The 25,487-nt window shown below is 38.5% G+C and overlaps 1 protein-coding gene across 1 annotated transcript in view; it reads left to right on the top strand.

The window, feature by feature from the left end:
* The window catches only part of PCSK5 (proprotein convertase subtilisin/kexin type 5), a 308,999-nt gene that overhangs the window by 139,261 nt on the left and 144,251 nt on the right, over positions 1-25,487 (top strand). The window contains 2 exon segments of the mRNA XM_038401751.2: positions 174-346; positions 15,179-15,391. Of these exon segments, the coding sequence (XP_038257679.1) occupies positions 174-346; positions 15,179-15,391 (386 nt within the window).

Below are 25,487 nucleotides of genomic sequence, written 5' to 3'. Positions count from 1 at the left end.
CACAGATGTTTCCTAAAGCTTGAGAGAAACCAACTTTACAATTTGAGTACCATAATCAATAAGAACATAAGAAATGTAATCCACAATGAGTAGCTCTCTGTATTTTTCACATAGTTTTTCAAATATGCTTCATTCATCTAGTTCTCACATTCACTGCCTCTCTTGTTTTGAAGGAGTGAGGATGCTGGATGGTGATGTTACAGACATGGTGGAAGCAAAGTCTCTCAGTCTGAATCCACAACATATACACATCTACAGTGCCAGCTGGGGTCCTGATGATGATGGGAAGACAGTGGACGGACCTGCTTCTCTAGCACGTCAGGCCTTTGAGAATGGCATCAGAACGGTAGGTTTCCTTAAACACCAGCTCATGTCATGGGTGCATGTGCACAAGCAGGGAAATCTAAAGCACTCAAGACACATTGTTGATAAGAAGGAGCTTAATTTTGCTTAAAGGGAAAATAGTACTCTTGCCTCTTTCCCCTGTTTAGAGTTAGATCAGTGGCTCTCAACCTTTCCAGATTATTGTCCCCCTTTCAGCAGTCTGATTTGTCTTGCTTACCCCAAGTTTCACCTCACTTAACACCTACTTGCTTACAAAATCAGACATCAAAATACAAAAGTGTCACAGCACGCTATTACTGAAAAATGTCTGTCTTTTTCATTTTTACCATATAATTGTAAAATAAATCAATTGGAATTAATTAGAATATAAATATTGTACTTACATTTCAGTGTATAGTATGTAGAGCAGTATAAACAAGTCATTTCTGTATGAAATTTTAGTTTGTACTGACTTTGCTAGTGCTTTTTATGTAGCACTGTTGTAAAACTAGGCAAATATCTAGATGAGTTGATATACCCTCTGGAAGACCTCTACTTACCCCTGGTTGAGAACCACTAGATGAAAACTATTTTAAAATTGCACATTTGAAGATCTGAGCACTGTTTTGAATGTAGTGATAGATTTTTCTAGCAAAAAAATGACAGCTCTAGGATTGTAAGAGGTGAGATCAGCACAAAATATTTCTTCAAAGTGATCAAGAGACCATTTGGCTGTTCATTCCAATGTTGAAATATAACAATACTGGGGACCAAATTCAGGAGGTGCAACTAGTATTTAAGTCAATGAGAGCTGTAACCACTTATACTAGGACTGAATTTAGCAAAATATAATTAGCAGTAGCTTTGGAGTATTTGGAGCGTATGCAACAGTAAAAGACTGTCTTTGCCTTGAAGAGCTCATGTTAATTTATAATATGCCACAGCAGTTGATCATAGCAAAAAAAACAGGTGGAGTGGGTGAGGGAGGCGGATAGTAACAGTTATAAGAACACGTAAGAGCCTAGATTATCTGTATGCACTACTAGAGGATTTCAAGTCATTCACAGTTTGTTTAATTCTAAGATGTAAAACACAACATAAAATTGATATCAATAATCCCTCCTGGTCATTTTCCTAGTATTGAGCACAAGATGGGGAGCCAGGAATTCTTCAATTCTAATCCCAGCTATGCCTTGGGCAAGTGACTTAAATTTTCTGTTTTGGTTTACCTTTCTGTAAAATGGGGATATTTGCTTACCTGCCTGTCAGGAGTGTTGTGGTGATTTATAAGTTAATACTTATTAAGCTCTTTGCAGATGGAAAGCACTATATGCATACTGAATATTACTGTTATTTAATATAAAGTAAACACCACTAACAAAACTAGTTTTAATTAACCCTGGGACCTGCTGCAATGTAACATGATTGATTTCTTTCCGCAACTGATACTTCCATTCAGTTCAGATCTGGCAGGCATATGTGGCAGCATATCATGCTTTTGCTTAATACAGTATGTGCTGTATACGGTCCCGCTACGAAAAACCTCTTAAGTACATACTTAACTTTAAGCATGGGAGTAGCTCCAGTGACTTCAGTGTCTTAATGTTAAGCACATGTTTAAATGTTTTGCTGGACCAGGGCCTTATCAAAGCACTTATCAAAGCTCCATCATATTCTACTACTATTTGACAATGATGGCAGTGAACAACAGCAGCAAAGCTTTTAAGGGAAGCTAGTGGAACTGCAGGAAGGGGAAGAAATATCTGAATGAAATAAGAAATTGTGTATGTTTGTGAGCATCATTTCACTGAGATAATGCAATCACAAAAAGGTTTTCCCACTCACATATTAGAAGAACACAGATATTCATTTGCTCTTTATAATTTCAAGGACCTGATCTTCATGTGGTATAAATCTGCAGTGAAGTCAACAGACCACAGACTACTTTCATTATAGTATCAAATCATTTGATTTGTTTTACATAGATAACAGCACAAAAGATAAATTTTTAATTCTTCATTGTACAGTTATAAATGGATTTTTTCCATAAACAGTCTTATTTCTTAGAACAATAAAAGCAATAATACTTGGAACAAGTTATATCCCTTTAATTTTTAATTTCTTTTATCCTTTTGAAGTGTTTTACAAAGGATTGACATAGGTCTCACTATTCTGAATTGTTGTCTGGGTCCCACTGTGAGAGCACGTACATTTATGCAAAAGAAGTATTTTTTTTTAATTTAGAATTAATAATTAAAAGTTTGAAATATTTTAAAGTACCTTATCGCCAGACTAAAATCAGCAGATGTCTGAATGGAAGAAGCAGATCTGTTGAGTCAGAAGTTGCTGAAAGGGTGGGTGTGTACTGTCTCTTTAAAACTGTAGCAGGAGGGAAGTCAGTATAGCATTATGAAATGCTCTCAGGCAGAAGCTCTATAGTGAATCAGTGAAATAGAGATGCGGTTTTCCTTATTCATTCTAATATAGTTCCTTCTTTGGTCTTAGAATAAAGCTCCTCTTTCTGCTTTTTGCACTGAAATATGACAAGTGCTGTTTTTATATGGGGATTTTTCCAATCACAGGGTTTACACAAATTGCTGGTTAGGAACCATGCCAAATCCTCTGATTTATAAAAGCTGTTATAATAGTTGTACAAACGAAGGTACGCAGGCAACTCCCCACACAATTTTGCACACAGATCTTGGCCTTTCTTTTTAAAAATATTGGTCCTCAACAGTAACTACAGCAATACATTTAGCATCTTTGTTCCATGTTAAAGTAATAGATTGACAATGGGAAAGTTGACAGGTTCATCTTGCAGATCCACGTAGTAGATCTGGACTTGATATTCTGCTTTAGTCTTACAAGACACATCTCCCATGGATGCTAATGCAAGCAGGAATATAGAAGCAAGATCCTTTAAGTGGGTCTGAGAGGAAAAATTGTGCACAGTATGTTTAATTAAGAAAATTACAGGTGCTGCTGAATAATGACTTTGATTAAAATGTAATTAAACTGAATGATCCCTCTTTATTGAACTAACAAAATAAAAGTGAAATTGGTATGTCTTTTCAAGAATTACCACCTCTTCTTCAGGCCACTGAGACTGATTTTTGAAATCATGTCCAAATTATCTTTCGGTTGTATCATTCCAATTAAAAGATTCACGCAGGGTGTCTGAAATTTTTTGAAAAATCCACTGGGCTACTTAGGGTGACCAGATGTCCCGATTTTATAGGGACAATCCCAATTTTTGGGTCTTTTTCTTATATAGGCTCCTATTACCTCCTACCCCATCCCAATTTTTTCACACTTGCTGTCTGTTCATCCTAGGGCTAATACGCTTACCAGTCCTAAATCATATACAAAATAACAAAGACAAATAAGTGTACATTTTTCAGAGGTTCATAGAAAAAGAACATGCCATGAATTGAAAAAGACAAATGTGTGTTACTGTTTTTTTAAAAATGACACAAAGTAATAGCAAAAGTTTAAAAAATGAAAATCTCAGACAGAAATTAAAGGTGCTCTACAGCTGCTGTGCAAGATTAGGATAAAGAATGGAGAAGGGAAAATGTTGTAAACTAGTCTCAAGCACCATAATTTTATATCATCTTTAGGTTAGTTTGTGTAATTCTATGATACTTAAGTTCTTGAATCTAATGAGTACTTTTGCCCTTGGAGAGTTTATTTTCAAATAGTATTAATTTCAAATGGCAAAGTTACCTTGGCTTCATACTTTCAGATGGCAAGGGATTTTTTTCTTGGCAATGTTATAGGTACCAGCATTGTATTAGCTAGAATGGAAAATGCATACATTCAAAAGGTCTGTGTTTTAAATGCCAGTGGATAACAAGAAGTAGATTTAATAACCTGAAACTATTCTATTATAATTGCACAACTCAGTTTTAGATGAAAAATCAAGTTTAGAGCAATATGTCCAAGAGTAACATTTTTGAAGAAAAGGGTATATCAGTATATGATATGTCAATACTATAAAATATACAGGCTTATTTATTGTAGTAAAACAAGGTTCTGGACAAACCATGTAATAAAGTTTTCCTCTTCCTTGTATGGGAGGAAAAACCCAAATGTTTAAAAGATTCATACATTTTAGGGACAGAAGGAACCATTAGATCATTTAGTTTGACCTCCTGTATACACAGGCCATTTGATAAATCAGGTTAGAGAGAGTTCTCTGATCTAGATTTGAACATTATGTTTTGTCCACACAAGCAAGCATATTTGTAATGTAGATATAAGAAAGACTAAGTCCATTATGATTACAGAGTCATGACTTTAAATTATTCTGTTTTTATTTTTACATGTTCCTTAGCAAAGATACCATAACTATGTTTCTGGAAAGTTGTGGCTACTGTTGGCATTTTGTGTAGCAGGGTTTCAAAGAGCCAGTTATCTGGGCTGTGACAATGAGCAGCCAGCTTCACTTGTTTTCCATTATTGATTTTTGCATCACCTGTTCTGCATACACATGAGCTACGCTAAAGCTGTGGCAGAGCAGGTCATCCTTAATGTAATATAAAAGGGGAGAAAGACAGGCAGGAAAATCTAAATCAGGATCTTTGGCTTTTTGCCTGCATGTCAGAACAGTGGCCTTCATTTCATTCCCACTACACTGTTCTGTTAGTGAGCTGGATATAAGCCAAAATGTTTGATAGACATTAATGATCTGATGTCATGCTGCTGAACCTCTTGTGAGAACTCGGCTTGGTGCCTCCCCTCCCATCATCACTGCCCCTTTTCATCTCTCTCACTTCACCAACTTTGGCTGCAGAGTGTGTATTCAAGTGTATTTTCGAAGCAGAAGGCTCTCTTACAATCACTGAACAGCCCTCAAACTCAAGTGCAAGCGTTTGGGAGAGGAAATTACATGTGGATTTATTTCTTTAAAAAAATAATACCAGAAGATTCCACCAGTTGGACTGTGATAAAAAGATGCCAATAAAGTTAAAGGTAGAGTGTTATTCGACCCATCCTAATATATGGAGCAGAGACTCAGAAGTCCACAAGAAAAGAAATCAGCATGCTCTCCACCACCAAAATGAAGATGGTGAAGTGATTGAATACTCCGTGATAAGAAACAAAAGGAGGTTGTGAGGAGCCTAATGCAGGTTGCCCCAGTTGAAAAGTTCAGGGAGGCTAGGCTACATTGGTGTGGACATGACCAGTGCAGACCTCAGAGTTATATTGGTAGGATGGTCCTTGCAATGGTTGTGGAAGGAAGAGGACCAGGGAGGAAGCGAAAGACTAGATATCTGTGTACCTTAGAGAGACCAATTTGCCTAACAGCTAGGCATACAATTATGAGCTTTGGAAGAAGGCTATAAAAGTCGCCAACCCCAAATAGGGAAGTGGCAAGAAAGAATAAGATGATTCCAATGGTGGAGGGCAATGCATATAATGAATAACTGTTTAGGCAGAAGGGTTACTGCCTGTGCTGAGGCAAATAACAGACTGTTCTTAAATATATTTAAAAATGTTATTAACTTTGTCATCATAATTTGCATGGGTTTAAGAGGAACACGTAAGTGTTGTCTAAACAAAATATTCACTTTGTTGCAGATTTGCACTGAAATACGATAATAATATTTATACTTCTATCGAGAGTTTCAATTGAGTATCTCAAAAGCATATCACAAAAATGGCTATTATCCCATTGAATGGATGAAGAAACTGAGGCACAGACAGGTTAAGGCCACATCCTTTGAAGTGTATACTCACTTTGGTGTATGCTTTTATATATATGTCTACAATTTGGGGTTTCCATGAGCACATACGTGTGTTCATGCAAATCCAGAATTGTATGTCTATGTATGATTGGTATGTAGGTAAGTTGGACATGTGCAAAAGTGTACACTAACTTATGACAAGTTGGCCAAAAATGATTTTCCCAAGCCCCCTTACATTGGTCACTCGACTGAGCACAGAAATTTTCTGTTACAGGTACTGTATAGCCCCCATGGCTGTGATATATGAGCAAATAACAATTTTTTTACTTCATGATTTTGAATGAAAAATGTGGAGCTTCTGCTTTACAGTGAATTGTGTTGGTTGTTAACACAACAGAGATGATGTCTCTAATTGCTCATTGTGAAGGACAGACTAATTGCACACAGTGTAGTGATGTTTATGTTTTAATGTCACAACGATACTTCCTGATAACATAAGACGATATCATTGGCCTACATCATTTGTATAGGTTCATAGATTTTAAGGCAAGAAGGCATCATTGCAGAGCATCGCATGGGGCCTATGGATGATGGGATGGGCAGCTCTAGACTGACCACCACTGCACAGCATTACATGGATCTGGCATTGACCCTCACACCACACCACTCATCTAGGGTAAACGGAATAGATTGAGCTTATTTACCCTTTCATGGTTGGGTGAGACCTCAACACATTTTTGTAGCTCTTTTCTGAACCCTTTCCAATTTGTCAATATCCTTTTTTTAAAGTTTGGACACCAGAAGAGGACACAGTATTTCAGTAATGGTCTCACTAATGCTGAATACTAAGGTAATACCACTTCCCTATTCCTGCTAGCTATTTCCCAGTTTACACATCCAGGAAGCAGGTTTGCTCTCAGCCACTGAATTGAATGGGAGATCATGTTCAATTAGTTATTAACCATGACCCCCTAAGTCTCTTTTAGTGTCACTGATTTCCAGGATGCAGTTCTTGAAACAAATATTTATTTCTAAATGTATGTGGCTGTGTTAAAGCACACATATTAGGACACTGAATGGTTTTGCAAGAATATCTTGTGCTGGATGTTCTCTAGTCCTTTCCAAATTAGTGCTGCCCAGCAAACTCAGATTGGGTGACAACCTCCATATATGTCATGAAACTAGAAATTTTTTTTAGTCTATGCTTTTCATGAAGTTGGCAATTCCCAGTGCTCTGCTCAAACACTCTAGATTACAAATACTGTCTTCCAATCAGTAAAGTAGCAGAGTTTAGTTGCCATAATGCCTAGATGTACTGTGATACTATGCATTCTGTTTTCTTTTGGAAATAAATAGAAGATTCCTTTATAGCAGTACTATTTGTTATATTCAGTTTTTCCACAGATGATCAGTATGTAGTGCAAAAAGAAAGTTTACAGAAAATAAAATGTAACAAATGTTCCTACATTAAATTCAATGTGATATACACATCCAAAAGGCAGAGAAACTTGGAAAGAAAGTTACAGGAAAACATACCTCAAAATGTCCACAGTTTCCATACAATGTCACAAAGGGTATTGGAAACAGACTATATTAATTACCTCATCCCATCCCTCACACATTTGTGGAAACTGTTCTAACAAGCCAGAGGAGTGCTATGGCCTAAGGGCCAGCTTTTCAAAAGGGCCTCTTATTTTGGGTGCCCAACTTGAAATAGATTAACATAAAATACATCAGATCTTTGACTTAGGATAAGTCTTAAATTGGGAAGTCAAAATTAACAAGCCACTTTGTAAAAAAAAAATTGGGCCTTTCCATATGTTTAAAATGTACTCATTTCAGTGAGGATGCATTTACACAATAAAAGAATCTGGTTAATTAAGTCTCTTATCCCCCTTCTCCGCAGAACTATAGGGACCTGGACACAGCAGAGTCTGTGCTTTTCTACTGCCTGTGAGGAGAGCAGGATTTCATGAAGCCAGTTCACATTAAAGGGTTTGCTGCACCACAGAGTGAGGTTAGGGCAAGGAAGGTGAAGCCAATAGATCTGACACTAAGACAGATCACATCCTTTCTCCCCAACCACACCCATGTGGTGGGGACAGTCCATACACAGGGACTACTGCAGCCCTAAGCCTATAAAGGCAGCCATGGAGCAGCATCTCTGTTGCTTGTGTCTGGGAAGAGGATTCCTTCCCCCAATCCCTGTGGAAATCCCTGTACCTACCTTGTGTACTTTTCTTAGAAATGTGGATTTATTTTTTATTCATTCATGGCACTGGGGCTACAGAAGTCCCCGCTGAACAGTGTCACTGCTGAGTGGGTTGGCAGCTGCAGAATCTGTACCCTAATGTGTGCCATGGAGCTGTGCTTTCCACTACTTGTGAATACCTGGTGGGAATAGGAGTTTAGGTATCACCACTAGGTCTATACTTACATGGATCTGTTGGCCACAAATCCCTGTCTAGGGGGTTTCAACAGGTAACTGCACAAGGACAGTAAGAGCTGATTGAATGCTCGCTGCAGGTTAGGGAGGTGAATTCCATCCCTCACCCAAACTCTGCATAACTCTCGCACAAAGCCTCTTTACTTGGGCTTTGTGTGATGAGAGAACTTTACCTATTATTAACCAGAGAGTGTCTCATCCTAAATCTACTCTTGGTTTAACAGATTTTGGAAAACCTGGAATTTTTGGTTTGTTTATTTTTTGTTGGACAATAATGCAGTATGCAACGTGGTATTTCTTCATAGTAATAATGAATCATAATGAATAGATAGGCAGAATCTATGATGCATGCGGCAGCCTTGTAACTGGCTTTATTTTGTTTTGTTTAGGAAAAATAGAAATTCATTCCAGCATTCCACAGTTTCAGATTTCAGGTTTCAGCCAACCCCTTTTATTTTTTTTGCTTACACTTTAAGCACTAATTATAGCTCTGTGGGGAATAGCTTGAAGCTATTGAACCTGTTGTTCTAGTAAAGAGGCAAATAAAAAATATACCAGATACATGTTGAAATATTCTTCACATATTCTATCACCATCATTACTGTGTTAATGCATAATCTGTTTTAGTTCTTCAATACATTATATATTCCTGTACGTAGAATATTTCCACCATAAATTATTAAAGACACTGTAAGTATTAAGAAGGTGAAAAATCCTATGAAAGGGTGAAATACGTTTGTACTTTTTTTCTTTTCTTGATTAGATTTCTGTTCTCTTTTTTAAGATAAGAAATTGGTGCAATTCAGAACTAAATTAAGGAGACGAGGAAAATAAACTTTGAAATTATGAGTATAGCTATGATTCTCTTTCCTTGCTCTCTATTTTCTATCACATGACTTATTTCCTCTACCTGGTGTAGGATTTCAAATTTATTAGGACCAAATTGCCTCTCATTGCCTGTAGATCCCACTGCTCTAATCTCTCCAGGTCATTGGTTCTGTCTTCCTGTGTGTTTCCTACTCCTTCACACTGAGTTTCCTCTCCCTCAGCAAATTTAATCAATCTGGAAATGACACCAAAAAAACCCCACCCAGTAAAGAAAGAGAATCATTAACAGACTTCAGTTCCTATTCATCTCTTAGAAGAATACAAGGATGCACAAGCAAGAGTAAGATTTGTAGAATAGTGAACGAATACATGATTTTAACTTTCTAGAATGGTGGGACTACCTCTTCCCTCACCTGTTCATGCTTCACATGTTCAGTGGAAGTTGTTTGAGACTACTTGGAAATGCCCTCTGGACCACTAGTGGTACATGGACCACAGTGTGTAGATCACCACTCTACACTGATGTGTACCACTGTCAGTAAAGTATCAACTAATAAAGCTATAGCAATGTATAAACTTGGAGCAATAGAGGCTCCTTTAATATTGTTGAAGTTTTCCATACGTCTTTACAAGAATGTTCGTATTGGCTCTGATTCCTGGCAGAATCTGGCCCTAAAACTGGATTAAGTGGCCCAGAAAGGATCACACTAGTGTAAGAGTGATCCTCCTGTGGTGCTGAGCTGCAGAAAAGCCCTTTACCCATTTGCCTTCCCAGCTGCTAGCAGTACAAGGAAAAGAGGGACTGGCCAGAAGAAAGTGGGCATCCTGTGTCACCCCTATTTTTCAGCCTTTGTGGCCTTTTGCAGCTGGTATCAGTTAGAGCAGTTCTCATGCACAGTCTGCGCACATCAGCTATACCCAGAAAATATCTTAGTAAAATTCTTCACGTACCTAGACTGATGATACACTAAATGTCAGTGAAGCGCTTTTGTTTCTTGTCAGAATTGAAGGCCGAGGGTTTTTGGTTGTGTGGGGGGTTTTTTTGGTTATGTTTTGTTTTTTTAAATATTCAGACATTTTATGAAGGCTAGTGACAAAGATAAAAACAGTAGGAGAATGTCTCAAAAAGTACACTGACAACCACAAGTAGGGTTGTGGAATGCTTTACAGTATTTGGAAAAGAGTCAGTAATATTATTGCAAGGACAAGACATGAGAAGACATAGCTCTGTACCCAGAGGGGATGGTTGATGCATTTTTATCTGACATCATTGAGCACTCTGACTGTCCTGCTGCACTCACATTCTAGCCCATGCCATTCCTCTACTATAATTCACATCACTGACTAGTGTTTTGCTTCTGTCTAAAAACATGTGTCTATATGGTCTGTAAATACAACTTTTGCTTTCAAGTAATAAAAGATGCAAAACCTCTTGCCAGCCCTGGAATAGACTTTTTGTCCTGACACCCTTGGGCATCTGGAACATGACAGATGGTAGATTTAGCCAAATCGTAAAAGCTACAGTATGTTACATGTGTGTTTATCTTAACTTTGTAACACAGCCCAAATGTCTCTTATTTAACTTCATATTTTGAAGAGAGACCAATTTTAAACTGGGTTCACATACAGTAGGACATCTAATGCTGTTGCTTTAAGTAGGTTCTCTGGTATCTAGAGTTACTAGCAAGTTTATAATTTCCTGAGCACAGGTAGGTCCAATGAATTGAAGTGGGGTATGAGGGCAGAGGGGAAAGGAGACAACCAAATAGTAATCAAACAATAGACAGTAAATGAAAACCAGAGCATACTTACTTGACATGTTATTTTGGGCAGGTTGAATTTGGGTTTTGAATTTTTTTTTTTTAAAGATTGTCATTTGCTTTGCCAAATAGCTTTTAGGAACAAGATCTTAGCATATTGTCTAGACTGAAGGCTAAATTCCATTGTTTTCTGTGAAATGCTGAGTTATTAAATGTACCATATTGCAGTATGTTAGAGGAACTGGAATTCTTTGCTTCATGTGCATTAGAGGGAGGATTTCCCACCCCCCATTAGTCTATGCACCTGGTATTTATTTTTTATGGAAACAACATTAATTATGAACCTTTATTTTTTAAAGGCGACTGATTTTGAAGAAGTATATTTTTACACATGTAATAAATGTTTACCAAAAAATTCACAACAGGAAGGTCAACTGGGATGTAAATAGTCATTATTCCTGTTCTTCAAAGACTTATTTGAATTAATAAAACTTAAGTTGGTGTTTATTATTTTTAAATATTGCACTGCAGCATTTCTAACAATCAGGGCCTCATTTTCAGCAGTCCCCTATTTTGTGCAGGAGCAAAATTTGCTCACATATCTATTTCTACCTGCAAAAATCTCATTTCACATTATTAGTATTATTTATTTATTATAGCACTATCAATGTACTAGTGCTTTACAGAAATAAGGCACCTTTCCCTGGACAGAGGAACTAATAATTTGAGGCCTGTTCCTGCAACACTTCTTCACAAGAGTAATCTTTGGTCCTCTGAGAAATTCCGCTGCAGTAATTGTAGTAATAGGGTGAATCACATGCATAGGGGTTATGGGATTAGTGCCCAAATTAGTCAAATGCAGCCATTTGAGCTGTCCAGAAAAAATATTTTTTTTCCTGTGGATGATTTCTACAAAAGTGGAAACAAAGTCAAGTTTGACTTTATGATGGAAAATGGAAACAGTTAGATTCCAAAATGCTATTGTGGTGCCTAATGGGAGTTGCAGTTTGGGTGCCTCACATTCTCATTCTCCTCTATAGCATGGGCTCCCTTATTGGACAACATCTCCCAAGACAGACCATGGCCGCACCTCTTAGTGAGTAGAGGCCGTGTATCATGGTAGTCCCTATGGTGAGATGGGAGATGAAGTCCAGCTGGGGAGTGTGACCGTAGGGAAGAATGGGGATGTGAGGCATTTGAACGATAACTCTCCTGAGGCACTGCAGCGATATATCCAAATTGATATATTTCATTTTTAACCAAAATGCAGACACTTTTATTTTGAGGGGATTGGCGAGGGAGAGTTTAATGAAAAATGAAAATGTTCTGCAAAAGCCATCCGTTTTTGTTGAAACCCCAATTTTGCATTGCATACACTGCTTGTTCTGATATATACAATAGAGTGTGTATGTGTGTCTGTGTGGAGAGAGAGGAGTTCTTTTCTTTTGCTTTTTGTTCATTTGATAAGAATATTGTAGAGCCAGACAGGAGTGTAGACATCACTCTGGAGTGAAAACTGGCAGTGACAAACTAGTCAAAAGTGAAGGCTGAGGAGGGATTTAGAGGAGGAGAGTGAGGTAGCTCAGCCCTGGAAGAAGGAGGGTACCAGTTGTAAGAGGCTAATGTAATCAGCAGAAATCATCCAGGAGCATAGTAAAAAGGAAAGAACAGCAGCTCTTTGGCATGATCTTCTAGTCCCCTCCCATTCCTAAAGAAGCTCCTGAATCTCAAATCTCAAATGGGCATGATGGAGTGAGTTGAGGCAGTAGATGGATGCTTTCCATGTCATCAACCTGCCTCAAACTTGCAGGTATTCTCAAGCAAAAACTACTTTTCCCTCAGTCAATATTTCAGGAAGGGGGAGAGGGAGCAAGAATAAAGTTAGGGGAGAGAGGTGAACAGAGGATGGATGAACAGAATGAAGAAGACAAACAATAGTTCATAGGTCTGCTCTAAAGCCCATGAAAGTCATTGGAAAGACTGCCATTGACTTCTCTCAGCCTTGGGTCATGCCCTAAAAGGTAAAAGGGTTGTGAAAAAGCAGAACACAAACCAGCAAGGTGATGTTGCTCTTTCTTGAGTTCACACAGGGAGGGATGAGACCTGGAAGAGAGGAACAGAACCAGAGTCTACTGCTCTAATCCAGACATAAAGACTGAGAGATGATGGAGCAGGGAACACAATGAACTGAACTTTCCCTGTGCAGGAGCAGCACTGTTATATGACTGGTCTGCTTGGGCATGGGTGTACTTGATAAGGAGCAACCACAAAGTTTGCCCAGCATGATGTTGCTAGTACTACCATTTGTGTGTGTGTGTGAAAATAATGTCAAAATCAGATGCTGTGGTATTAGTTACTTGAATTGAAGCCCTGCAAAAAGTCCAGAACTGCTCCAGTCTTTTAAACAAGAATATTGTAATGTACCTTTTTATCACTGGAGCAGCTAAGATCAGCCAAAGTAAGAAAAAAAAATAGTTATACTTCCTGGCTGGCTGGACTGGTCTTGTCAGGAGCATGTGGATTTCATAGTACATTTAACTTGGCACCGTGGGATATTTTTTCCTCTGTTTGAAATGTTTTTTAATGAAAAATTGCATTTTAAAGACATAACCTTATGTAAACACTAACAAGGAGAATTTGATATTTAAGTTATTGTGCTGAGGAGAAGAATCTCTACAGGTAGTGAACTTTTATTAAACTCACAAAGTGAAACTCATCAACGTTTGTGAATTCAAGCACATATATCTACCAGAATCATAAACTGTGGGATTTTTTTTCTTACATTGATTTAGGCTCTATTACACTCAGCAAAAAATGCACTAATAAAAACCCCCTGTGCAGCTGGATTAGATGAATCTTTGAATTGCTAATTGTTTAAGATTGTCCTGGTAGATATCCAACAGCTGTCTTTATGTCAATTGCAGCGCACAATCCATTCTATTTATAAAAAAAACAAAAAACAAAAAAACATATGTACTAGTAATTTATTCATGATCACAGAAAGCGAAGTAGCATGTGGCATAACATTAGTTCATCATACATAGGAATGAACCTACAACTTATACAAACCATATATTGCATGATGTTCTGCAGACAAATACTGTAATATATAAATTAGACTATTAACTTAATTGTAACTGATGGGCTTTTTCCTTTACCCTCAAAAGAATGAATAAATAATAAAATGATGTCATTTTGCAGAACTAATTAAAGACATGTTTACTCTTTTGATTAAAATCTCTATCCTAATTCATATCATAGTGTTTGCTAATAGTCAATGGATGTATTTAGATTATGTAAATTATGGGAACCTCGTATGTTAACCTGTTTATCAGCATAAAGTGCCTGAAATATGGGAAACCATAGTTCCTTGCTAGACAGCAGGCATGCAGCATGTTGATCATCTTCACCTTTTATATCAACACAAACACCAAAATAATTATTTTCACTCCCACTATATTTATTTAGACTCACCTATTAAATTTTCTTAATATGTATATCTGTTTTAGGTCCTCATTCAGCAATTTACTTAAGCATGTGCCTAATTTCAATTAGACTACTGAATCGGGGCTGTAGGTGCTTAATGCTGATATATTAACAAAGCAATCCTTGCCTGTCCATTTTTGTTTTAACAAAGTGTTTTACATTTACAATTTATAATATTTGTGCAACTGTTCCAGTGTGGTTCATGGTACTTGATATTACTCAAACAGTACATGACGTCACTTGGTAATTCCAGAATGAGACATTCACGAGAACCTTTATAAACAAATGTTTGTAGCTATAACATGCTCTTTTTTTTGTTTGTTTACTATTTAAATCCAGTATGATACATTTAATGCATGCTGTGGTGGTTCTGCATTTCACTTTGTAAGGCTGGACAGAATAGATCCAGACCTACAAATAGAATCTGAATTTAATTTTTGTTTTTAAGGTTGTGTTTATTCATCTCACTCATGTTTTGAATTTGGTAGGGTTAGCTCTTATCTCAGCTAAACTCTGGTTTTTCTTCACAATTTTCCACAATGAGCTCTTTTGTCTTTTTTGGGGGGGCCAGGATTTGGGGTAAGGGCCCACATGCTTACCAAGAAAAAAACATTAATCAAATCTTTCCTATTGTTTGTAAACAGGGACGAAATAAGTTAGGTTCCATTTTTGTGTGGGCATCTGGAAATGGTGGAAGGAGTAAGGACCATTGCTCCTGCGATGGCTACACCAATAGCATCTATACTATTTCCATAAGCAGCACAGCTGAAAGCGGAAAAAAACCTTGGTATCTGGAAGAATGTGCATCCACCCTAGCTACGACTTACAGCAGTGGGGAATCGTACGACAAGAAAATAGTATGTGGTTTGTTTGTTTTTGTAATGCTATTTTAATTGTATGTGATTTTGTATTTTCTATAATGATTTTTAGGGCAGAGCAAAATGACTATTAGGTCTTTGTGTCTACATATGGGCTTGTTTGAAAAAATGTCACCCTTGGTCAATATGGTATATATTTGTATACAAGTTTTGGATCAAGAATTTGAATGTAAATTTCTGCCGCTGTGTGTAGCTCCTTCAATTTCCTTGTATTCTGACATCCATAATTCTACACAATACATCAGGTATGGTCTTACTAACCCTTGTGACAGAGACTGATTTCTCCTCTCGCTTCCACTATGTGTCTTTCTGCTTTCCTAACTGCTTCCAACTCTGAGCAGAGTCTCTCTGCTGTCATCCATAAAGATTATTTTCCTGACCAACACTTTGTAGCATATCACCAGACCTCAGAGCATATCTCCTTTTGGCATTTTTTATTCAGTCCACATTATTTTTCATTTTAAAACGTGCAGTTATAGAAGCCATTTTCCAACCCACGTCCCCATTTATTTCAGATTTACTGGGACTCAGCTTCCTTCGTTTTTTGTATTCATTCTCCCTCAGTCATCATTCATATTGCTGCCTATTCCTGGTAACTGATACACAGTAAGGAAAACTAGGTTCAATGCTTATCTGTCCTGTGCTCTTTGCCATCTCATTCCTTCCCAGACTATGGCTGTTTTCAATTAATTTTTGACGGGGGCTGTTTTTTTATTCCTCTGGAGACTTCACTATTGTTGCCATCATTACTGGTCTTTATTTTTTAATTGAAGAGGCTTCCTGAAGTCCAGATAGTCTGTCAGCTTCTGTTTTGCCCCTTACTCTTCTTAAACCCTTATTGTCACTTCCTCAGAGATATTATCAGATTCATTAAGCACAGCCTTCCTTCTGACTTATTGTTGACCAGTCTACACCTGTTCACTGTGCTCTTCATAATAAAAAATCACAAGGTGCTTTTCTAATACTGAATATAACTTATACTTTCTAGAATCTTTCCTTGCTCCCTCCTTAAGTATGGGTTTCATGATACCTTATTTATAGTTCTTTTCTTATTGCTAATGAGGAGTTAAAAATTCCTGCTCTAGCTTTTTTTTTTTTTTATTTAAATACCGTCTGCTGTGTCTTTCCAGATTCTGGGATGCTGGCCATCCCTTCCTGGAATCTTCCCTAGTTTCAGATGATCTAATTTAAAACAAAAACTTGTTCTGTGGTAACTCTTCGTTCCGTTCTTTCTTGGTGTCATAAAGGGAAGGGTAACCACCTTTCTGTATACAGTGCTATAAAATCCCTCCTGGCCAGAGGCAACATCCTGTTACCTGTAAAGGGTTAAGAAGCTCAGCTAACCTGGCTGGCATCTGACCCAAAGGACCAATAAGGGAACAAGGTACTTTCAAATCTTGGGGGGAGGAGGGAGAAGGCTTTTGTTTGTGCTCTTTGTTTACGTTTTTTGTTCTCTCTTGGGACTGAGAGAGGCCAGACAGAAATCCATCTTCTCCAACCCATCCTAATCCAAGTCTCCAATGTTGCAACTAGTACAGGTAAGACAGGCAAGGCGGATTAGTTTATCTTTTGTTTTATGTGCATTTTCCTTGTGTTAAGAGGGAGGTTTATTCCTGTTTTCTGTAACTTTAAGGTTTTGCCCAGAGGGGGATCCTCTGTGTTTTGAACCTGAATACTCTATAAAGTATTTTCCATCCTGATTTTACAGAGGTGACTGTTTTACCTTTTCTTTAATTAAAATTCTTCCTTTAAGAATTTGATTGATTTTTCATTGTTCTTAAGATCCAAGGGTTTGGGTCTGTGTTCATCTGTACAAATTGGTGAGGATTATTATCAAGCCTTCCCCAGGAAAGGGGATGTAGGGTTTGGGGGGATATTTTGGGGAAAGACGTCTCCAAGTGGTCTCTTTCCCTGTTCTTTGTTTAAAACGCTTGGTGGTGGTGGCATACTGTTCAAGGACAAGGCAAAGTTTGTACCTTGAAGAAGTTTTTAACCTAAGCTGGTAAGAATAAGCTTAGGGGGTCTTTCACGCGGGTCCCTAGAGTTCATCTGTAAATGCATAATGTAATGGGAGTCCAGGAGAGCTGGCTGTATTTCAAGGAATCCCTGTTGAGGTTACAGGGACAAACCATCCCGATGAGTCGAAAGAATAGTAAATATGGCAGGCGACCAGCTTGGCTTAATGGTGAAATCCTAGCGGATCTTAAACATAAAAAAGAAGCTTACAAGAAGTGGAAGGTTGGACATATGACCAGGGAAGAGTATAAAAATATTGCTCGGGCATGTAGGAAAGATATCAGGAGGGCCAAATCGCACCTGGAGCTGCAGCTAGCAAGAGATGTCAAGAGTAACAAGAAGGGTTTCTTCAGGTATGTTGGCAACAAGAAGAAAGCCAAGGAAAGTGTGGGCCCCTTACTGAATGAGGGAGGCAAGCTAGTGACAGAGGATGTGGAAAAAGCTAATGTACTCAATGCTTTTTTTGCCTCTGTTTTCACTAACAAGGTCAGCTCCCAGACTGCTGTGCTGGGCAACACAAAACGGGGAAGAGATGGCCAGCCCTCTGTAGAGATAGAGGTGGTTAGGGACTATTTAGAAAAGCTGGACGTGCACAAGTCCATGGGGCCGGACGAATTGCATCCGAGAGTGCTGAAGGAATTGGCGGCTGTGATTGCAGAGCCCTTGGCCATTATCTTTGAAAACTCGTGGCGAACGGGGGAAGTCCCGGATGACTGGAAAAAGGCTAATGTAGTGCCCATCTTTAAAAAAGGGAAGAAGGAGGATCCTGGGAACTACAGGCCGGTCAGCCTCACCTCAGTCCCTGGAAAAATCATGGAGCAGGTCCTCAAAGAATCAATCCTGAAGCACTTAGAGGAGAGGAAAGTGATCAGGAACAGTCAGCATGGATTCACCAAGGGAAGGTCATGCCTGACTAATCTAATCGCCTTTTATGATGAGATTACTGGTTCTGTGGATGAAGGGAAAGCAGTGGATGTATTGTTTCTTGACTTTAGCAAAGCTTTTGACACGGTCTCCCACAGCATTCTTGTCAGCAAGTTAAGGAAGTATGGGCTGGATGAATGCACTATAAGGTGGGTAGAAAGCTGGCTAGATTGTCGGGCTCAACGGGTAGTGATCAATGGCTCCATGTCTAGTTGGCAGCCGGTGTCAAGTGGAGTGCCCCAGGGGTCGGTCCTGGGGCCCGTTTTGTTCAATATCTTCATAAATGATCTGGAGGATGGTGTGGATTGCACTCTCAGCAAATTTGCGGATGATACTAAACTGGGAGGAGTGGTAGATACGCTGGAGGGGAGGGATAGGATACAGAAGGACCTAGACAAATTGGAGGATTGGGCCAAAAGAAATCTAATGAGGTTCAATAAGGATAAATGCAGGGTCCTGCACTTAGGATGGAAGAATCCAATGCACCGCTACAGACTAGGGACCGAATGGCTCGGCAGCAGTTCTGCGGAAAAGGACCTAGGGGTGACAGTGGACGAGAAGCTGGATATGAGTCAGCAGTGTGCCCTTGTTGCCAAGAAGGCCAATGGCATTTTGGGATGTATAAGTAGGGGCATAGCGAGCAGATCGAGGGACGTGATCGTTCCCCTCTATTCGACACTGGTGAGGCCTCATCTGGAGTACTGTGTCCAGTTTTGGGCCCCACACTACAGGAAGGATGTGGATAAATTGGAAAGAGTACAGCGAAGGGCAACAAAAATGATTAGGGGTCTAGAGCACATGACTTATGAGGAGAGGCTGAGGGAGCTGGGATTGTTTAGTCTGCAGAAGAGAAGAATGAGGGGGGATTTGATAGCTGCTTTCAACTACCTGAAAGGGGGTTTCAAAGAGGATGGCTCTAGACTGTTCTCAATGGTAGCAGATGACAGAACGAGGAGTAATGGTCTCAAGTTGCAATGGGGGAGGTTTAGATTGGATATTAGGAAAAACTTTTTCACTAAGAGGGTGGTGAAACACTGGAATGCGTTACCTAGGGAGGTGGTAGAATCTCCTTCCTTAGAGGTTTTTAAGGTCAGGCTTGACAAAGCCCTGGCTGGGATGATTTAACTGGGACTTGGTCCTGCTTTGAGCAGGGGGTTGGACTAGATGACCTTTTGGGGTCCCTTCCAACCCTGATATTCTATGATTCTATGATTTGTTTAATATTATATATGTAATGCTTTCATTTCCCCTCTTAGTCAGGCTGGTTTTTTAACCAGCGTAACCTTCTTTCTTGATTGTGGAATTGTGACTTTAGGGTCTTCTAGTAAAACATTCTTGTTCCCAATATCATTCATGTTTTTCTGTTTAAATTCTTTCTCCAGCCTGACTTGTTGTTACATCTTGTGCAATCCTCCCATTCTTCTTCAATCATCGTTTTCTTAATCATTTTCTTCCATTCTTTTAGGTAAGTCTTACTCCCTGTGTTTACACTTATACAATCTCATTACATCAGGACATTTATATTGCTTACCTCTGAGATGTTCCTCACTTTTGACCCAAAATTACCTCCACAGATTTTTGGTATTATCACACTTCTATTATTGTAAATTTACTTGTAAGTTGAATCATAAGAATAAGGTTAAAGAAAATGTTGTTTAGTCTACAGATATTTAATCCTACATAGCTTTTAAAATTTATTGCATTATTATATTTCTAATAATGATAATACTTTGCACTCATATAAATCCTACATAGCTTTTAAAATTTATTGCATTATTATATTTCTAATAATGATAATACTTTGCACTCATATATTGTCCTACTTCCAAAGATCCCAAAGTGTTTTGCAAACATAAATTTAGCCGTATGTTATCCTGGTGAATTAAGGAAATCTGACACCCATTTTATGTAAAGGCTTATATGGCAAAGATATTAAGGCATTTTCAAAAGTTCCATTTTTCTTAACTTAGAATGCCAATTTGAGACATCCAGAGCCTACTTTTCAGTGGAGATGAAGAAATGCAGCTTTTAGTTGAAGTCAATGAGTTCTGTGAGTGCTCATTAGTTCTGAGAATTGGGTCCAGCAGCTGGTATCTCCAGTGATCCAATCACCATGGGCTGATCCAGCTGCATACATGTTAATCAGTTAAGGCATGTGCATTGCCAGCTGCCATAGGAGATTACTGTACTCCTTCGATTCTCTGCTTATCATGGCCCAGTTCAGATCCTGACTACTCTTGTTCAAACCACCATCTGTTCACTTAATGGCCACACTATAGGGGTCTGATTCTCCACTGAGTTATATCAGGTTTATACCGGTGTAACTCCACTGATTTCACACAGTCGAGAATCAGACCCTAAATATTCCATTAAAGACCCTTTCCTCTTCTTCTGTGTTGCACTGTATTACCAGTTGACTCCTGAGGTCCAAAACCTCTCCTCAGGATGTTTTACTGCTGGTAGCTGACACCTCAAGCAATACTTCCAATAACAAAGAAAAACATTGTTCACTGAGTGCAGGAAATAGCCTTCTCCCTCAGTATTGTATACAAACCAGTCACCTTCCTTTGGACAACATTTGTGTTAGTTCTTATATTACTCTAAGGTCAGCTCTAAAGAGAGATGAGGTGAATTTGCAGAACCAACCCTTTAACTGAAAGAATTTAAGAGTTACAAGTAACAGCTGTAACCTATCAATCAGTGTCCTCTGAGCACACATGCAGAATGATGACCCTCTCCCCCATCTTTCTCTCTCTCTCACACATCTGTAGTAAGCCATCATTATTGGGTTAAGGATAAGGATAATATTAATATCGCCTCTCCTCTAACTTGCTCACTATAACACACCTTTTCCAAAAGACTTGTTAACCGTAATGTACCCAGCAGAGATGTTTTGACTAATACACACAAGTGAAAATCATCACCAGAAAACAGAGCAAACTTCTATACAAAGCCAAAAAATCCTGGCGCTAAGATGATGCAAATTCAATTTCATTATGAAATTATACAGCTTTTTGCTGCCTCACGTCTCCCATCCTTAGTTTTTATGTTGTCTGCTTAGATGATCAGTCCTTTGAGACAGAGACCTCATCTTCATTCTTTTCCACAAACTGACAAGGACATTGTTGGTGCTGTATAAATATAAATAGCAAATAATGATCGGAAAAATAAAGATTAAAATGTTTAGATAAATTAAATTTAATCCTGTCCTGAAGACTATACTTCACACCCACCCACAAAAGGAAATTAGAAAGAAAGGGCTTGATGGCTTCCTCATGTGGAATAGCAGGAGCAGCTTTCTTAAAATTAGTGACTTTCCTATAGGTCAGTCTAATTGGATGTGATAGTTCAGCTTGCTGTACTGTGTGTATGAGATTCTTGCTTTTAAGAAAGGAGAAAATATGTTACAAATTACAATCCACCATAAAAATCCACCATAAATATCCTAGTGCCTGATTCTGTTCTCACACAGGATTTACATTAGGATAACTGATTTAAATGCCGATACTCCTCATTTATTTCATTGTAACTGAGGATAGAGTCGAGCCCCCAGTATATTATGAGTTTTGAACAATATAGTAATACAGAAATATAGCTAACTGATAGCACATTGTTCTTCTGTCTCATCTGCTTTATAGTGTCAGATTGTTCAAACTCCTGTCCCTGCTTAATTCTGCTTTGTATTTGTACAATCTCAGTCAAATCAGCATATTGGTTTGTGCTGATTATGCTGTATTCCTATCCAGTTTGTATTAGTGGCACCTTCTGAATTGTACAAGTAAACAGTCTTCATAAAATCAAAAATGCTAGTGGTACCAGGTGTTCTAAAAAGGCACTCTGTAGTATGGTGAGTGGAGAGAGGGGGTATGTAAAAGCTGATTACAGATATCTCCTGGTTTCATCTTGTCCTAAGAAAATATTCTTTGTAGATAACCACACATTTTTTCCCATTGACATGTTTTTGTCATCCTCACAAACATGCCATGTGCTGGAATTGTTCTTTTTCAATCTGGTATAATCATAGTTGCTTTAGTAACATAGGCAAGTCTCTGATCTCATTTACTGTGATGAAGATATGGAATTTATATTTACATTAAAGTAAGTGACACAAGAATCTGGCTTGTGCAGTTCTAGACAGCAGTTCTTACACTGTCAAAACTGCCACTGATATTAATGTCCTGCACTAAGACTGCATTAAGGATGAGGCCAAGAATACATATTAGTTATTACTATATTGTACTGCACCTGTCAAAAATCTCTGTTGCATATTTTGGACTGGATTTTCAACTCTTGACTCCCATTGTGCATGCACAAAGTACACCTGCCTTTTCCAGATGCAAAGACTATGTACATATTCCTTTTAAATAGTTCAATGCTAGAATTGTTATCAGAAGTTTGCAGGAGCAGCTGCAAAGTGCAGGCACAGGTATATAAAGCCACAATTTGGGACACACGTAAGTGGAAGCCAAGTACAGGCCTGTTGAAAAATGTACTCCTTTAAAACAATTATCATTTGAAGCACGTGCTGAGTGTGAGACTCTAAGAATCTCCATAGAAGTGACATGAAATATGCCTAGGACACTTAACTGTAGCAAATTCCTCCCCTTCTAACCTCAGTGTTAGTGAAGAGTTCCAGAAGGCATTGTGCCCCACTCCCTACCTTCCTTTTCCTCCCCCCCCCCCCCGCAGAAATGCTTCTATGTATTGCCCCTAGAGCCCTGGGTCTCTGCACTACCTCTTGGAATAGGCTGTGTTTAAGGGCACAATCTAGCTCTATATGTTAATATGGCCTTTATCTTGGCAAAGGCACTACACAAATAAATCATAACAATACTATCAGTGTACTGTGGATTTACTCAATTTTCTGTTAACAATACTGGTGACTTATGCATGAAAATCCCCCACTTACTTATGAAATTTACAATCTATGGTATACACAATTGTTTCTTTTAAAAATTAATTCCATGCTCATCAATAGCATCTCTTGTCAGTTATTAAAAAACCTCCCCCTGTTCAACTGCTGTAGTAGAGCAGATATAATACAACATTGCACCTTCAATGGAAAGTGGTTTGGGATCACATGACACCATGTTAGGGGGAGAATTGGCAACTATAGATTTTCGTTAAACACTTTTCATTTTAGAAGACAAGTTGGTTCAAGCTGACATACCCGTAGGAATTACATCAACAGGTAAAAAGTGTTTCAACAACAGCTAAAGGCTCAAGACATGAATTATGAAATATCTGGAAATAAGAGACTTAAGATGGGAGAAGTGATAATGTTCTCTGCAAAGGAAAATCCTATTTTTGACCTGAATAACTACAGCTGTAACTAAGGGAAGATTGATAATACAACCTGAATAATAACTATACAGAAATGACACTTCTTTAAATCTTCAGAGTAAGTCACTTGTACCAAACCGTAACAATAGGTATCTGGGTCTTTCTTTTATAAAACTGCACGTAGTCTGAAAACCAGCTGACTCTCATATATAGTAAAGGAGAAAATATACTGTGATGATAATGATACCTTTAAATGGACCTTTGTCATGATGTTCTAAGTTGTTAATTTCATGTTAATTAAACTATATCTTTACCAGCCAGTATGTAATTGCTTTCAGTCAAATCCAGTTTTTTCTTCTGTTGTTGGAGGAAAGATGGGATGATTGTAACACCGTGCATTATAAAATATTACGTAGCCTGAATTTAGGCTTATCACTGTTTCCTGAGATCATTGTTACAATGATAATTAAAACCTGTGAGTGCATTGTACTTTAGGTAAAAGGTCCAATGTTGATGCCCACATCCATTCACACTATTGAATAGAATGACAGTTTTCATACACTAATGTCAACTTCATATCCCTGGCAGGCCTCATCTCCTTGTATTATGATTAATGATGTTGCCCTCATGTGGTCTTGGAATCTCAAACATAATTTTTCTTCTTGAAGCTTGACTGCTTGGTGGTGGTCCTGTCTCTTTGTTTCTAAAGATAGACACAAGGCTTCTCTGACAATGCACCCTTAATACTGAAAAACATGGCTTAGATCTCTCCTGTAATTTACATCTAAACATCTCAGCTGCTATCGTAACTTACCGGCTCAGATAGGATTTCCACTTAGGGAGCTTTCGTTACACGTTTTCTGCTGCAATATTTGTTGAGTGAAAGAGAGAGATAAGGGATTGTACAATGTCTACTAGGACATGGGATAAACAATGTAGCATAAGAGTGTAATGGCTTTATTGCACTTGCTATTCAAGGGTACTGCACACGTAAAACTAAGGCTACATCTACACTGTGAGCTGGGGTGTGATTTCCAGCTCGCAAAGATGCACTCCTGGTAGCTTTCTACCATGGTAACATGGGCAGTGACAGTGGGCGGCACGTGCTTGCAGCTCCAAGAATGTACCTATATGATTCAGATGGGTTTGTACTCAGGGTGGCTAGCACGGTGCCATACTGCCGTTTCACCACAGCTACACTTCTATTTTTAGCTTGCTAGATCAATGAGCATGAGTATGTCTGCACAAACTGGGAATCACACTCCTAGCTTGTAGTGTAGATGTAGCCTCAAAAACATTCACCACTCTTTCTCCTGATAGATAGATATGTAGATAATATCTGACAATAGGCTTTCAATGTAGAGGGCTAAATGGTGTCTTTTAAGGCAAAACCATTGTCAGGGGAGATGAGGAAGAGACTTTCCCCTGCATGAGCTCCTGAAGGTATCATTGTGCTGCAAGCAAAACCAGTGTTTCTTGGAGTGCAGAGAGAGTTCAGTGGCTGCACTACTCTTTCGCAGGGTGCAGTAGTTCTGCTGGCCACTGTGTGAGAGAGAATGAGTGTGTGCTATTCATTCTGCTTTATTTTTTTCCACTCTTTGGGGGCCGAATTTTCAGAAAGAGGTGCTTGAGGAAGCCCACAGAACTTAATTTGTGTATGTAGTTGTGTGCTCCTTGGCCATTTAGCTTTCACCTGCAAATACTCTACCTGATTTGCATTCACACAAGTTGACACAGGGCTTCTGGCTCCTCATGCTGTAAATTTGGCCCTTTAAGTTTCTCTTCGCCTACTCCCTTTTGAAGTATATAATGGAAAATATGTCATTTTATTAGAGATTAGTTACAGTACAAA

Source organism: Dermochelys coriacea, chromosome 5, assembly GCF_009764565.3.
Source record: "Dermochelys coriacea isolate rDerCor1 chromosome 5, rDerCor1.pri.v4, whole genome shotgun sequence".
Classification (NCBI taxonomy): domain Eukaryota; kingdom Metazoa; phylum Chordata; order Testudines; family Dermochelyidae; genus Dermochelys; species Dermochelys coriacea.
Note: the sequence above shows the minus strand (reverse complement) of the source record. Positions and strands in the feature narration are given on the sequence as shown.